Below are 16551 nucleotides of genomic sequence, written 5' to 3'. Positions count from 1 at the left end.
CCGGGGCCCCACACGCCTCGTCCACAGCCTGGTCCTTCCTTAGGGCTGACACACTTTCTGGCCTGGAGTCCAAAGGGAGGGCCTCACATGCCTCATTTGTAGAAAGAAGTGGCTTGTTTGTCCGTTCCCTCCTTCTCTCTGTCCTCCGGCCTTCCCTCCGTGTGCCGCACCTGCTGGAGAGAGTGGCCAGGCCGTCTCCTTCCTGGGCTTCCATCCCTTCTCTTCCTCTCTGACACCCCACAAGCACCATTTGCTCTGACTGTGTCCCCGGGGGTGGTTCCTGACCCAGCAGGGAGGACCATGGCTGGCAGGGATCAGGGCCGACGCCTGTGGGCTGCAGAGCCCCAGGCACCAGCCCCATCTTCCACCCCGGGGCTGGGCCACGGGGAGAGAGCTCTGGGCATGGGGCCGGGTGGGGAGGGTCCCCAGATGTGGATTTTCCATCCCGATCACATTATATAAGGAAGCAATCCGAAAACAAAACAAAAGAAAAAACTCGAGCCATACATTTCATTTAAAGCCATCCCGGTCGGAGGCTGGGCAGTTGCAAACACTGATCCTCTCCTAAGGGAAGTGCCTTCATTCTGGATGTCAAATTACTCCTACAAATAGTTTCCGAAGGACACTGAGCTCCGTGCAAAAACAAGCAAGCGTGCAAGGACAGAGGGGCCACGAGCGAGACCCAGCAGGGCCGACGGCCCGCAAAGCCCAGCTCCCAGTCACACCGTGTCCCCGACACGGACGGCGGAGTGTTACCAACGGTGCTGGAAAAGTAAGACACAAGCTTGAAAATGTCCGCAGGGGCCGAGGCTGACTTCTGGCACCGGGACTGGCGAGGGGCCTTTGGGGTCTCTTGGGGAACAGAGTCACCAGACGATGGTTTCCTCAGCGTCACGAAGAGACCCCGTTCTAACAGTTTCCCTTCCCTGAGCCTCCTGTGTGATGCCAAGTGCGATCCTGGCTCTCTGTCTCGTTCACAGCAGCCCACTGGGGTGGCCAAGCTTCCAGAAATGCTTTAGGACCAGTCCTGGGCACCCTCACCAGGATGCTGGTCCCATGGCGTCACGAGAGGGTGCTCCCACGTCAGTGAATGCCTCTTACCCTCTGGACACTCTGTCCCTGGGTCCCTTCCCCGCTGGCTCTCCCCAGTCCCTGGGGGCGGGCAACACTTCCCAGACATGGCAGCTCCTTCCCCATATAACCTAGTCCCCTGGGAGCAGAGACTATGCGTCCCCGCTTGGCTGTGCCTGGTCCTAACCCAGGCTGTCGGTCTGAAGGCATGAGGGCTGGTGAGGTGGGGGCAGACCCCCAGGTGGGGAGAGGCTTCTCCCACTCCCAAGGCTGCCCTCAACAAGAGGTCAAGGTGAGTGTGCTGGTGAGCAGCCTGGTTTCCCTGGAACGTTCCACATGCGAATGCCGAGGGCTCTGACGGGGTGACCCTGGCTGCCGACGGGGGCACCCACTCGGCACCCACTCAGCGCTCAGCAGTACTTTGAATGGGTGCTGGACGTCAGGCTACGATCTGATCTCATGGGTGGCCGAGCTGAAAATGTGACAGGCCTCCTCTAGCCAAGACGGGGCTCTGACAGGAGCAGAGCAGCTTTCAGACGTGGCTGGCGACGTCGGGAGGGACAAGCCTGAGAATCTTCGAGACCACATTCCTGCGAGCCCTCTGAGCCTGGCAGGAGCGAGTCTCCCCCTTCCCCTGAGGGTCTGCAGAGGCTTCCCCCGAGGCAGGTGTCTTGCGAGACGTCACCGGCCTCTCTCCAGCTCTGTCCCTGCCAGGCCTCAGGGGCTCCCAGCTGATAAACACGGTGGGCACTGAAGACAGCGGAGCAGGGGATACAGTCTCTGCCTGGGGGGTGGGGGTGGCTGGGGCTTGGTTCTTCACCAAAGGGCACCCGGCTGAAGTCTGCTGTAGGGCTGAGAAGGGGCTAGCGGTTGCTGCTGGGAACTTGCAGGGGAGCGGGTGGAGGGGATGGGGATAAGAAGGGTAGACACGAGCGGGTGGGCGTTGGTCTAGTTCTGTCTGGCGCTCCATTTGGTGTCCTGTTTCCTGAAGCTCTTACAGATGCATCAACATTTGTGTTTGTTATGGTCTCTTGATGAATGGACCTCTTTGCTCTTTTTTATCTCTGATAATAATCCTTCCTCTGGGGGCACCTGGGTGGTGCTATGGGTTAAGTGTCCACCTCTAGATTTCAGCTCAGTTCATGGTCTTAGGGTCCTGAGATCAGGCCCCGTGTGGTGTGGGGCTCCGTGCTCGGTCGGGAGACTGAGGGATTCTTCCCCCTCTGCTCCTCCCCACCACCCTTGAGCTCTCTCTCCCTGAAATGAAGAAAATCTTAAAAATAATAATCCTTTCTCTGAAATCTATTTTATCTGATGTTATTAGAGCCACATAATTTTTCTTTGATTGGACATGACATTTTTTCCATCCTCTTGCTTTTTTTAAAAATATTTTATTTATTTATTTGAGAGAGAGAGAGCGTTCGAGCATGAGAAGAGAGGTCAGCGGGAGAAGCAGCTCCCTGCTGAGCAGGGAGCCTGGTGTGGGACTCGAACCCAGGACTCCATGATCATGACCTGAGCCGAAGGCAGTTGCTTAACCAACTGAGCCACCCAGGTGCCCTCCATCCTCTTACCTTTAAGCTATTTTGTTCTCATATTTAAAGTGGGTTTCTTACAGGGAGCATACAGCTGGATCTTTTTAAGATTTTTTTTTTTTTTTTACTAAATCTAACAATTTCTGCTATTTCATAGGGGAGTTTAGACCATTTCCCCTTATGTGAGTATGTCCTTTTCTCCTCTTCCATCTGCGTCATTCATTGTTCTGTTTTAACAGGTTGTCTGTTCTTATCCTGATGGGTTCCATTTTCCTATTTGTTGATTGCTAGATACTGGGAAATCAGATGATATGAAGTTTACATATTTTGGCCCTGGATATTTTTTTTAAGATTTTATTTATTTATTTGACAGAGACAGAGAGAGGGCAGAAGCAGGCAGAGGGAGAGAGAGAAGCAGGCTCCCCACCAAGCAAGGAGCCCGATGCCGGACTTGATCCCAGGATCCTGGGATCATGACCTGAGCTGAAGGCCACCGCTCAACCAACTGAGCCACCCAGGCGTCCCAGCCCTGGGTGTTTTTATATTTTGTAAATATTCTTGATCTTTGCTCTGGGATGCAGTTAAGTAACTTGGTGGGGTCCCACAGCATTTGGTCTACGGTTAGTTTTCCCTGTGCACCTACCCCTAGGACAGGACACAGAAGGCAGCGTGCGGCCACCAAGCCATGGCCAAGAATGCTCAGCAGCGCTCACGCCGGACAACCTAACAGCCAGCCCCAGCGCGGAGGACAGAAGTCGGCCACCCTCGCCCAAGGGAACGCGATCCAGCAAACAGAAGGAAGGAGCCACACCCGCTCGGCAGCACGTTCTGGGACAACCCAGCACGGAGCGTCATGCTGGAGGCTTCCCTGTGGACGATGGCCGGCGACAGGTGACAGTCGTTCTGTTGTGAGAAGAAACCGAGCTGCTTCCCCGTGGGGACGACAGGGGAGGGGAGATGGCGGGGCTTCTGGGGTAGCGACTCGGGGAGGTTCACGCTGTGCACATGTTCGCAGCTGCCCATCCACAGTCTGTGCCTAGTTCTACAAGCACGATACTCCCACGTGTTCCCAGACGGGCTCCGTGTAGAAAGGGCCCATCCCTGGATGCCGTCAGGGGCATGGGTCTGACCCTGATCTGGCTCGGACATCTGCTTTGACCCTGGTCGCCCGTGGCACCGCCGAGGGGCAGCGACCCCCCGACAGCGAGATCTGCTGAGTGCGCGCTGCTGGCAACAGGGAAGTGACGGCAAAGACACCCCAGCACCTGGGCTTCTCCTGCTGAAAATGCCACCAGCCCTGCCTTCCCTCCCTGGGCTCAGCTGCCCCCTCAACACCTAACAACCCGCCCGGCTCTGCTTCTGGAGCCGATGGCTGGCAAACAGGCCCTCCTCATCCCCAGCCTCCCCCCCCCCAGTCCTCACTTAGCGTCGTCCTGCCGGGCACAGTACGCTGACCTGCCCCTTCCTGCGCTCTGCCCACCAGGAAGGGAAGAGCGCAGGGAGCCGGGCCCTCGATCTCCGCCAAGAGGAGACAGAGGTCGAGGACAGCCTGGCACATTCAGGGCATCAGCGGCCCCAAAGGAGCCAGCAGAGCCACCTGTTCGGGGCCCAGGTGGCTGGTCAGGGATTTGGCCAAGGCAGCCATTCCTAACAGGAAGCGGTTCTTTTCAGCTGCGGCCACAGCAGAACGTTCCTTGGAAACCACTAGACGCAGAACTCGTCGAATGACGTCAGAGGACTCGCACCATCAAGGACAGTGAACTCAGTTCTACCCAGAAGCCACAGGGGGAGGGGCCGGTCTCATCTCCAGACTTTCCAGGCAACTCCAATGCACCAAAGCTCCAGATCGCCCCCCAGCTGGGAGCGGCTTCTGAGGGGACCGATCTGTCCCCAGTGAAACACAGGGTCCCTTTCCAACGTCATTTCTGAGACGTACCTGGACGCAGACCCCGAGGAGCAAGGGGGCCTTTGGTTAGGATCTGTCGTCCCGGAAGGAGGGAGGGATTCCGGGGTCTCCCTGGTTCGGCGGAGACGTCTGCTCTCTCCCCCCATCAGGACAAGGTTTGCCAGGACAGAGTCGGGGTCCCCAGCCCGCGGGGGACCGGAGCCCCCCCACTGAGCACGCCGGGGGGGGGGGAAGCCGGGCACCCCCGTCTGCGGGAGCCAGTCCCGAGGCAGCCCCGGGGCCGCGGGGAGAGCACGGAGCCCTCTCAGGGGAGGAGGGAGCCCTCCCTGGCAGCCCGCCCTCGCCATGGGGGCCTGGGAGGCCCGATGAGCTTTAACTAGAACCTCCTGGGCCTTTCTGCCACCTGGAACCCGCCGAGCAGGTGAGCTGAGCTGACTTTCCAGCGCCCGTCGTTTCCCTCATGGTGAAGGTGTCCTCGCCGCGGTGACCTACCGGCCGGGCTGCGGGGAGACCCCTCCGTGCCGCTGGGACCCCAGGGGACCTCCATTCTGGCCACACGTGAGAGTCCCCCGGGCGGGTCTGGAACCGGTGGCTTCTGTCGCCTTGGGCCTGGACCGACTCCCCGGGGATTTCTGTGGCTGAGGACGCATGAGCCTCCTCGAGGACGGTCACGCGGGGTGAGGACGAGCTGCCCTGCTCCACTCCGGTCGGTTGCGGGGTGGGGGAGGCGCTGGGGGCTCTCCCTGGGGGGCCACTGCTCCGGGCGTCCCCTTCCTCCAGGTCGGAGGAGCCGCCAGTCCCTGGCCCGTCACACCCCGGCGGCAGGGCTCTCTCTGCGGACTTGCCTGAGCATGTGACGTTCCAACTGGGCTGTTTCCTGCTGTGACCCCAGTATTTCGGGGTTCAGCTACAGCGTCTGGGACAGTGTGTTCCTGTACATGGGCGGTGTTCCTTCCCTGGGGGTTCGGCCCTGCAGGGGCCCACGCCTGGAGATGGGGGCCAGCCCGGTCCCTGGCGGGGCTGGAGCCAGGCCCTGCCCATGACGGGGGGGCTCCTCCTGCCCCTCCTTCTCTGACGTTTTGGCAGGGATGCGTCCTGGTCTCGGGCTCTCTCTGGAGCCTCTGGTCGCTGGCAGTCCGGCCTTTGAATGCTGTCCCCACCTGTCCCTACCCTCCTCCTGCCTGCTCCCTGCCCCTCCGGGATGGGGCCATAGAAGGGGAGGGGCCCTGGCCCCAGAAAGGCCTTCCCTCGGGTCCCGCTGAGAAGACTTTATCAAGGGGCAAAGCCAGTGACAGATCATGATCCACATGTGAGAGACTCCCATGAGGAGAGGGGGCCCGGGGGGGGTGGTTTCAGATGGAGGCAGGGACCAGGTGTCCCAGGGAAGGGGACTCCAGAGACTGGAGCCTCAGTGTGAAGTTCCCTGGCAGGCCCCCTTCATCTGCCCTTGGGTTTGGGGTCCTTCCTGCAGGGATGGGGGTGGACAGGCTTCAAGTGCCCTGCCCAGACAAGCCTGACCTTGAGCAAGGTCAGCCTGGTTCTAGCCTCACGAATGGATCCGGAACGGCCAAGCAATCCCTCCACTTCCTGGGAGCTTTCTTGCAGGGACCCGGTCAGCTTCTGGGCCTCTCCTTGGAAGGGGGGGAAGCCAGGGACGGACTGAGGGACCCTGGGTGGGTGGGGTTTGGGCAGAGGCCAGGCAGTGGGGCTCAAAGCAGCACGAGCCGGCTCTCCCCAGCCTGTGCTAGGGTGGGGAGAAAAGAGCTGCGTCAGGGGAGACTTGCCCCAAGATCTCCAGGCACGGGGGAGAGAAGGTGGACATAGTGTCAGCCCAGCAGACCAGACAGAGAGACTGTCCTGTCTCAGGGCCCCAGCCTCCTGCTGCAGAGATGGGCAGCGGACCCTGCAGGGCGAGGTCCCTTAGAGCCTGAGGCATTCTGGGCTGGGACCTGCTTGTCAAGGCCTGGAGGGGGTGACTGGGCAGGGACTCTTTCTGACGGCAGCCCGGGCCTGCAGACTCCCCAGGACCCCTGCTCTGGCCCCACATCCTGCAGGTAGGGAGGGGCCCATGTTCTTATCTGTGCAAGGCCACACTGGGACATGGGGTCGGGGTGCTGCCTGAGGCCCCCCCTGCCGCCCAGAGGGACGCCTGTTTCCAGGCACAGGGCACGAGGGGCTGTGGGGTGTGGGGACCTGGAAATTGACCTGCTGGCTGTGCCAGGACCCGGATGGACGCTCAGGGGACATGGTGGTGCGTCCCTTTCTGAGAGCTGGCGGGGAATACAAGCCACTGGGCCAGGGAAAGAGGCGCCAAGTGGGGAGACCCAGACCCGGGGCTGCTCCGGGGCTGGCTGCACCTCTGCCCTGGAGCCCAGGTCCCCCCCATCGGTCCCCAGGGGTCCCCTACACCTCGCCCGGCTCAGGGGCGCAGGATGCTTGGCGGCACAAGGGCAGCCCCTGGGCGGCAGCGGCAGCGGAGGGTGGGGCAGGGAGGGCGGGGTCCGGGGGCAGGCGGGTCACATCCCCTCCCCACTCCAGCTTTGACGTCCAGGAGCGATTGGAGCCCCAAAGCTCCCGTGGGCAGTCTGGTGGCATCTGCCTTCCACGCTCCGTCTGTCCCAAGCGGGGCGCGTCCTCTGTGCCGAGCGCAGCGCGGGTAAAGGAAGGAGCGCTGGGAGGGGCTCCTGACCTTGTCCAGAAATGCCCCCTCGCAGGTGGCGACCCATCAGGAAACACTCCTCCTTCCCGCCAGGCTCCCTGGAGGAAAGCAGCAGCTCTCTCCGTGTCTTATCTTAGAGGCCGAAGTCGAGGGAGATGGCCAAGTGGGGACACGTGTGGGGTGGGTCCGGGTCTGCTACTGGAGCTACTGTCCAAGGGGCGGCTTGTCCGGAGCGGGGGCGTGATAAGCAGCGGACACACTGAAACCCACGGCAGCACCGGGACGCTGGTAACTTCAGGGTTCCGCAAACGCAGTATTTTTATTCAGTATCACATTTTGTTCTCACCTCAGTCATCCATTTTTTTGTTTTAGTATTTTTATCTTATGTATTGTTTTATTATTATATTTTTATTATTTATTATTTTATATATTAATTTATTATTTCATTAGTATTATTTTACGTCGATTATCTATTAATCCTACTGCCTGAAAATTAGAGTTTTTGTGGTCTCCCCTGGCGGTGGCTCATTCCTCATCTGTTCAGTATCTTTTGCAGTCAAATGCTCTACCACTGAGCTATTCCCCCTGTTCAGTATCTTTTGACCGTGAACTTGATCTGAGAGGACAGCAGGAAGCCCCGGCTCGAGGTGCACCCCTCCAGAGAAGCTGGCATCTCTTCTTGGTGGCACCCTTACAGAACTACCCATCTGGGCCCGTTTAATACTAATTTTTCAGCTTGCTGTTTCCAGGACCTAAAGGGATGTTCACTTTAAACCCAAACCTTCCCCAGGACCAGACCCTTGTAACAAATCTTAGGGAAGACCCTTTCTTTTTTGTCCTAGCAAGAGTACTGGGTAGGACAATTTCTTTCTCCTCTCCTTTTGTTGATGGTTGGAAAACTCTCAAAATCATTCATTCATGGAGGATATGGCCCTTCTGGGATACACAGTTCATGTGGGGGTCCTAGGGCTAACTGGGAACTTTATACAGGTTCAAAGTCTTACCTCCCATCTCCATGACACCCCAATGCCTTGATGACCAAGACTGTGAATCCCCCCCGTGGCAGCCTGCCTGAGCGTCGGCTTGGACTTTGGTTTCCAGCAGCTTTTCTGTTTGGGGCTTTTCCTTTTTTCAACATTGCAGATACGCAAGAAAGTGTTTGGTGACAGTTCATCCAGAATTTCTAGTCTCGAAAATTCTTCCCAGTCATCTGACCAACTTGATGGACAGAAAGGGAGGGATCACTGGGCTTTGCGATGACCGCATCCGCATTTGTCCACACGCACACCCTCTTTGGCAGAGACCACCGCGTGTCTGCACTATTTCCAGCAGTTCTCAGAGGACCGTTGTTCGCCCCCCACCTCCACTCCCCCTGCCCCGGGAGCTTTGCACAGTTGTTGTCTGCAGATGCCAACAGCAGCTGCTGCTTTCCCAGGAATGCCGTTCCTCCTCCGTGCTCAGAGGTGCTGGGGTCCCAGTTCCTTCCCCGGAGGTCAGAGATTCTCTTTGGTTTAGGGTGTAAGGCTCCGAGGGTCAAAAGCTCCCCAGCACTCCAGGCTGTGAGAATGAGGCAGGCCAGGAGACGGGGGGCAGGGGGCACCGGGAATGTGGTGTGAGGTTTGCTCCTGCGGTCCCCTGCCAGAAATCTCCAGGACTGCGGCTCCCACTGGAGATGGACACGAATATACTGGTTTGCCTACCACTGGGCAGGTGAGTGCAACGCGGGGATTGAGGAGAAGGAAAGCCTGGAGCGCAGCCCTCTGAAGCCGTCTGCTCTGACCCAGACGTCAGCTGTGGAAGGTAGTCATTGTATTTACATGTTCGTGAGCCCCTGTGCCAGATTCCTCCCTTGTTGGGGTCTTGGGAGGGACCACTGGAGGGGTCGTCGACTGGGCTCCCTCACACCCTACCGTAAGCACGGGATTATTCTGTACTATGCTGTACAGCCTTTTGGAGACAGCCAGCCTCAACACCCAGGTAGCAAATCTAGTCCATTAGCACCCTGAGGAAGTAATACACCAGGCCACGTGAGGGTCTAATTCAGAAAGGCGAGCATTTAACCAGTCAACAAATATGGTCATTTTGGCTAGGATGGCATCCTCCTGCTTCACAAAATTCAGGGTGCCACGCAAACTTACACAGTAAAAACCATGGCTCTCGTGGGGGAAAGTCGAGCTGCGACACGGCCCTCAAAATAGTTCATCAGTGACACGCTAAACACAGACAGGAACCTAAGGGAAAAGGGTGGCACACTTGTGTACCTGAAATTGTTTTGAAAAATCCATTCAAGCCATAATAAATGTGGCCATTTACCTAAAAGCCTGAAGCTTGCTTGCACAAGGAAACAGGGGAGGGGAGCGGCCTGTGGGGTGCTGCGCGGTGGGGGGCAGGGAGTGCCCGACCCACGCGGCTTGGTGCGCTCACAGCGCGGCGGTCGTCAGGCGCAGGGAGATGTGTGTGGGCATCGTGCACCCTACACACCTCAGTCCCGTGGGGGCACTTTTCTGTTTACCTTGCCAATAAAATCACACAAAATGCAACATGCACACTCTGTTCAAATCGTCCCATTATTCTTCAGTCATGTTGGAAAAAATTCATATTTCCGAACAGAGCGTCGCAGCGGAGTGGTAGTCTCGGATGGCGGTTAGCCATAGCCTGTTTCCGCCCTCACGGGAGTGACGCCGCAAGGAGGGAAACAAGCCAACAATTGCATACAGCACGCTCGGAGCCCCTCCACTCACGTGTCGCAAGCGAACCCCCGAGGATGGTATCAGGTGGGGACTTTGGAGTGATCAGGTGAACGGCGCCCGTATAAAACGGACCCCAGAGGGCTCCCGGGCCCCTTTTGCCCGATGGGGACAGTGGTCTGAGAACCAGGAAGCGGGTCCTCACCAAACACTGAACCTGCCGGCGCCTTGACCTTGGATTTCGCAGCCTCCAGGACAGGGAGAGAAACGTGTTTCCTTTAAGCCCCGAAGGGGACGTAAGGGGACCAAGCAAGGCAGCAGGACAGTAGGGACGGATTTGCGGTAGGTGGTACTGGGGTTACGTCCCAGAGCTGACTGAACAGAGTCCCACAGACGGGGGCCGGGGGGTGTTAACCAGGAATCGGCTGTGTCCCAGTTCTGGAGGCCAGAAGTCCTAGATCGCGGTGTCAGCAGGGGTGGGTCCTTCCCGGGCTGAGATGGAGAACCTGTTGCAGGCCCCTCGCCCTTGGCTTCAGTGGTTTGCCAACGTCTTCGGATTCGCTGGCTCGTAGAAACACCAGTTCCTCTTCATGTGGCTTTCTCCCTGTGTATCTGTGCCCAAACTACCCCCTTCAAAAAGAAGAAAGATTTTATTTATTTATTTATTTGGAGAGCCTGGATGGGGGAGGGGCAGAGGAAGAGGGAGACTCTGCAGCAGACACCCCGCAGGGCTCCGTCCCATGACCCTGAGATTATGACCCCCCAAATTAGCCCTTTTATGAGGACAGTAGATAGATTGAATTAGGGGCTACCCTCCGCCAGTGGAACCCCAACCTAACCGATTACATCTGCGATAACCTTATTTCCAGATAAGGTCATGTTCTGGGGTACAGAGGGCTAGAACTTCGACAAATGAATGCAGTTTCACCTTTCACAGCTGGTAAGGAAAGACACCTTTAAGCAAGTGACATTTGAGCAAAACCCCTTGGTAAAACGAGGGAGCGAGCCACGCGGACATCGGAGGGAACAGCATTCCAAGAGGAGGGAACAGCAAACGTGAAGGTTGTTCGATGAGATGCAGACTGGCGCGCTGAAGAAGGAGGCGGATCACTGTGTCCAGAGGCAGCAGGGAGAAGAGGGGTGAGAGATGAAGTGAGAAACAGAATGACTCATCAACAGGGAATCCATCAACCACAAGCCATAAAATTAACCGAATAAAAGGGGGAAAATTGATAAATCCAATGGAGACCAAAAAAAAAAAAATCCCAGTAGACATCTCCAATACAAATTCTAAGGTATAAATAGACTAAAATTTCCTCTTTCGGTGAAGGATACCCATCATTTGAGTGGCGTGTGGTAAAGGCATTTCCGTTAAGCAGAAATGCAGAGGGATAGCGGCTGTCACCTCCGTGGGTCGACATGGATGTGTCTGGGGTCTAGCTGAAGCACTAAGAAAAGGAAACAAGCAGTGTGCTCATCGTTGTTTGCAGATAATGTGCTCCAAGGTCACTCCCTTCCAAAGGAGGCATTTTCAAACTATGAGGCAGGAGTCAGCCATCATTTACACCTTCTTCTCGCATGTTCTGGGTCTACCTGGTTGCTGTCATCCTGGCTGCGGAAGCCAGCTGGCCTTGCAGGTAGAGCCTGGCCGGTTCGGATACGGCACAGGTGGAGGGGGGGCATTCGTTCCCGGGGTGGGGGTGGGGGAGCTGACTTTTGTTAACCGCTTTAAAAGCCCCCAGAAATACTAATGATAGGCTCAAATTAGCCAACTCTCAATTTAAGATACTCTATGGCAGTCTGACATTTCCAGGGGACACTGGAGCCCCCTGTCTCCTGCAGGCACAGGGCACAGGGCACTAATAATGAAAACCCGGCTAGATTCCCCACAAGTCATAATGTTGTCGATATAACATTAAATGTTGTCACATTTAATTGACTGTTTAGCCTATCAATGTTTTATGTTAATTAAAACAGTTAATGATCATATTTTCTATTTCCAGGAGTTTTTTTTTCTTTTGGAGAAGCTCTTTCAAATTACTTGTCCATACTTTATAGTCTCTTGTTCTTGCTCCAAATTTTAAGCTTCCGTTTTATTTCCTTAAACACGTGAAACATAATTATCTCATTATATGTCTGAGAATGCCAGTGTCTGCAGTTTTCTGGACGTGGACGTGGTTTTATATCTGTGGTTCCAACAGCTCTCAGAGTGGGTTTTTCCCTCTTGTGTTTTGCAACTTTTCAGCGGTGAGTTGCCTCTTTTCCCTCAAAAGCTAGCTGGGGGACGTTGTTGAAACCTGGCTGGAACTTTCATGAATATTCATGAATATTCACAGTTACCCTTTTTAAAAAGACGTTTTCAGGGCGCCCGGGTGGCTCAGTGGGTTAAAGCCTCTGCCTTCGGCTCAGGTCGTGATCTCGGGGTCCTGGGATCGAGCCCCACACGGGGCTCTCTGCTCTCTGCTTCCCTTCCTCTCTCTCTGCCTGCTTCTCTCCTTACTTGTGATCTCTGTCTGTCAAATAAATTAATTTTAAAAAAACTATTAAAAAAAAAGACGTTTTCACTCTTGTTACTTTGCAGTCAGAGAATGTCTCATGAGACGTCTCTAGAAATCAGGTTGTCTGTTGTGTCGCATGTACAACTCATATTATAGGTTCAGGATGCTCTCTGCCCTGTTTAGAGAAAAGCGTGTTCTGCGATCACAGACACCAGTGTGGAGAACATATCCTGTTGGTGTTTAAACTTCAAGCTTAGCCGGCATTGGGGCTGTGTCTCCCTCCAGGGCTGCACCAGAATGACAGCTCACGGGCACCCTGACGCGGGGGGAAGGGCAAGTGTAGATACCGCCAGGTTCAGCCCAGGCCGGCGGGTCCCCCTGAAGTCCTAAGGCGTCAGCTTGGGCGTGAGGCTTAAGGTGGGGAGAGATCCCAAGACTTTCTACCTAGGCCCCACTGTCCCCAAGACCCAGCCTTGCTCCTTTGAAATCAAGAAAGAGCGAGAAGCTTGTGTAGAGTAGAAGCCTGAGAGGGAGTGGCAGCAGGTGGGGTCCCACCTGGGGGACCTCTGTGACCAGGGTGTCCCCAAAGCCCTGTGGCCAGGGGCTTCCTGGGTTTTTGCTTGCTGTTGGGCGGAGGGTGCCCACTTTCATTTTCAGAAGTGACCGGTTTCCGACGATGCCTTATGTGGTCGCTCTACTCTCGGGTCAGCAGGGCAGGACGCAAAGCCAGAGAAGGTTGGAGTCGTGGAGTACAATGGGACTGACGTTTTACAAAGTTCACTGGGGCGCTGCCCCATGACAAAGGGGTCTGGGGGGGCCAGAGCAAAGGCACGGGCGCGAGGAACTCCAGGCACAGAGCGGGGGCCAGGAGTCGCTTGGGGCCCTCGGCCCGAAGCTCCCCGGCAAGTCACCCCTTCTCTGGGGTCCGCCGGGTGCGGAGAGGGGCCCCAGCTGCGCAGACCGGCCGGGCCGGACCTAAACCGAGGCCAGCCTGGCTTCCGGCCGCGAGGCTGGCTCCGGAATGGAGTTGAAATCCCTGCGTTTCCCGGGTAGACACGGAAGGGATCAGGTTACCGTCTAGCCTCGCGGACAGAAGGGGCCATTCTGGGAAAGGGGGCGCAGAGGGGCAGGGGCGGTCGGAGGGGCCCCGGCGGGTGGGGCAGTGCGGTGGGCGGGAGAGGCCGCGCAGGGCCTGGCTGCCGGGGGACCCGCCGGGAGCGAGGTCCGGGCAAAGGAAGGGGAGGCCTGGGGCGTGGGGCTGGTGGGGAGGCGGCGCCGGCTCTCCGGGCCGGAGGCGGGGCGGACCCCGGGGTGCAGAGCGGCGCGGAGAGGCCCGCGGCGCCCACACTGCCGGGACCCGCGTCCGGGCTGCGGGGCGCGCTCCCCCGACCCGGCGGCGGCGGGGCTCCGCGCCGGCCCGCACGCCCACCCCTGCCCGGCGCCGGGGAGCGGGCGCCCGGCCTCCGCCCCCTCCACGTCGCCGCGTCGCCGCCCCTCCCCCGCCCCCCCGCGCCGGCCCCTCCCGCCCCTCCCTCCCCCCGCCCCTTCCCGCTCTCCCCTCCCCCGGCCCCCGCCTGCGCGCGCCATTCCTCGCGCTCCTCCGGCCGAGCGTCCCGCCAGCCGCGTCTCGGCCATGGCGGGCCCGGGGCCGCGCCCCGCCAAGGGCTACCGGGTGGTGCTGCTGGGGAGCGTGGCGGTGGGCAAGACGGCGCTGGCCACGCAGTTCGCCTGCGGCCGCTTCCCGGAGCAGTGCGAGCCGTCGGTGGAGGAGCTCTTCAGCAAGGTGATCGAGGTGAACGCGGCGCCCGCGCTGCTGGAGATCGTGGACACCGTGGGCGCCGAGCACCTGGTCACCCTCAAGGACCTGTACATCAAGAACAGCGACGGCTTCGTGGTGCTCTACAGCGTGTGCAGCGAGGCCTCGTTCGAGGCGGTGCGGCCGCTGCGGGAGCGCATGGGCCGGCTGCGGGGGCCCAAGGCTGTGCCGCTCGTGCTCGTGGGCACCAAGGCCGACCTGGACGCCGAGCGCCAGGTGCTGACGGCGCGGGGCCGCGCGCTGGCCCGCGAGTGGCGCTGCCCGTTCCTGGAGGTCACGGCCAAGAGCAAACTCATGGTGGACCAGGTGTTCACGCAGGTGGTTCGCGAGATGGAGGCCCTGGCCCCGCCCGAGGCGGCGGCCCCGGCGCCCCCCAGCAACGCCCAGGATACGTGGCCGTCGGAGAGGTTCATCGGCTGAGACCCGGGTTGCCTTCGAGGACGGCCGGCGCCTTCCTGATTCCCGGAGCCCAGCCCGCCTGCCCCGCTTTGGAGAGAACGTCACGGCGAGGACCGGGGGTGGCCCCGCGCGCAGCCCCGGCCGCGCCTCCGCCGTCTGCGAGCTCCGAGGGGCTGGGGGAAGCTTTGCCGCTTCGCTGACCTCCCGGAGGAAGCCCCGGACCCAGACCTTCTTGCTGTGCGAGGGCGTCGCCCTTTTCCTCGAGTGGGTTTGGGACGGGACCCCCCCCCCGGCCCCGCCTTTTTGGACAACGAGGGCCGCGAACCCAAGACTCCGAGCGGCCCCTTCCGTGAGGGGTGCGCGTGTTTACCTCCGCCCCGCAGCCCCCCACCGACGAGCGGTCCCGTTTCCCCTCCGCGTGTTTCCAAATATAGGGACGACAGCGGCGGGCGCGCGCGGAGGGTGGTGCGCACCGGGAGGGCGAGGGCCTTCCCTTCTGTAGCCGACATCCCAGCGGTGTTGCATCTGTCAATTGAGTGAAAATAAAGGGATCGGGAAAGGTGCTCGTTTTCGATATCGGTCTTTCTAGTCCTGGGAGCCACCGTCCCTGCGTTTGCCCGGTTATGATCCGCCTCGCGCGGCGGTGACCAGAGGGAAAATGGCCGCATCTGGCGCGTGTTTCCCGTTTCCAGAGGGTGGGCTGTCGCGTCTGATGCCTGCGGCGCTCACGGGGACCCAGGGACTGACGTCGGAGCAGACCGTGCGAGGATCTTTTTATAGAGTGTTCCCATCAGGAGACAAGAAACTTTTCTTGCACTAGTTTAAAGTGCCATTGTTTTATAACTTTGAGAATCTGTCTTTGAGAGGAGTCGCGTGTGCCTATTTCCACACGTGAATGATTCTGCCTCACCCGCTACAACAAATCTTTCACGTTTAGGAATCTAGCCTTACCGCTTCAACATCTTCTAAAAGAAATAGCCAGAAAAACAAATCAAAGAAACAAGAACGCTCAAAACTGTGCCGGTGACCTGAAAAAAGTTCGTTTTGTGACAGGAACGTTAGGTATAAAGTGATGGTTTTGCATGGCTCTGGGAATTCTATTGACATCATATGTGATGTGTGAACAGAAGTGTGGATTTTTTGCAACGTAAAAAGTACTTGTATTTTAGAACCTGACAGTGCCTGACAGCCGGTCACCAGGGGAGAGGGCCAGGCTGGGCGTCCCCTGTCTTTTCTCTCTTCCTCTCTCCCTGGGACTTTGGGGCGGGGGGTGTTGGGCACTTACGTTTGAGCCCTTGAAGTCCAGCTAACCCACTCCCTCTTCTGACCCTCTGTGTTCTGGGGTCACTCCTCCCGGCAGTGTTTCCTCACACCCCTTTCCAGAACCACCTCTAAGGGGACATTTCAAACACAGGAAGGAGGGGAGGGGGCCTGTGGAGGTGTGTGTGCGTTGGGGGAAAAGACCCTGCTGGCCTCAGCTATCTTTGTCCAAAGCTGCCCCTTCCTTTGCTGGAACAGAGGCAAAAAACCCAACACGGTTCCTGGACTGGGCATGGCATTGAGCCGTGCAGAGAGAAAGCACGCAGGGAGCAAATGGCGTCCTGTTTTCAGGCATGAAGCTGGGCCCCAAGGACGGCCAGCTGAGTGACCCCCCCAGCCTGCCCGGCCTGTGTTTCTGACACCACCTGCCCGCTTTGAGGCCTCCTGGGAGGTCTTGTGTCCCTGGATTCCTGTGCCTCTGGATAATAGGTTCAATCCAGGAAAAAACGTACAAGCAGACATTTCTTCTTTTAGATTCCTAGGGCCACCTCAGATCCTTCCAGTCAGATCCACGTTTCGGCTCGGGGCCCAGGGTGTTTGGCGTGACAAATGATCAGGCCCACGTGATCCGCTCCTGTGACCTGAGGAATAGGCCTGAAGTAGTTTCTGGGTGTGTATGCACACACGTGCACACACACACACTAAAATTCAAGACCTACA

At 58.1% G+C, this 16551-nt stretch overlaps 1 protein-coding gene across 1 annotated transcript; it reads left to right on the top strand.

The window, feature by feature from the left end:
• The first annotated feature begins 13954 nt into the window (after positions 1 to 13954).
• Positions 13955 to 15128, top strand: LOC308346107 (ras-related protein Rap-2c-like). The gene has a single exon (XM_080808716.1). The coding sequence runs from the start codon at positions 13990 to 13992 to the stop codon at positions 14590 to 14592; it is 603 nt and encodes a 200-aa protein (XP_080664842.1). The 5' UTR covers positions 13955 to 13989; the 3' UTR covers positions 14593 to 15128.
• The last annotated feature ends 1423 nt before the right edge of the window (positions 15129 to 16551 follow it).

The sequence above is a fragment of the Martes martes genome (assembly GCF_963455335.1).
Source record: "Martes martes genome assembly, chromosome: 7".
Taxonomy (NCBI): Eukaryota; Metazoa; Chordata; class Mammalia; order Carnivora; family Mustelidae; genus Martes; species Martes martes.
This window is presented reverse-complemented; position numbering and strand designations above follow the sequence as displayed.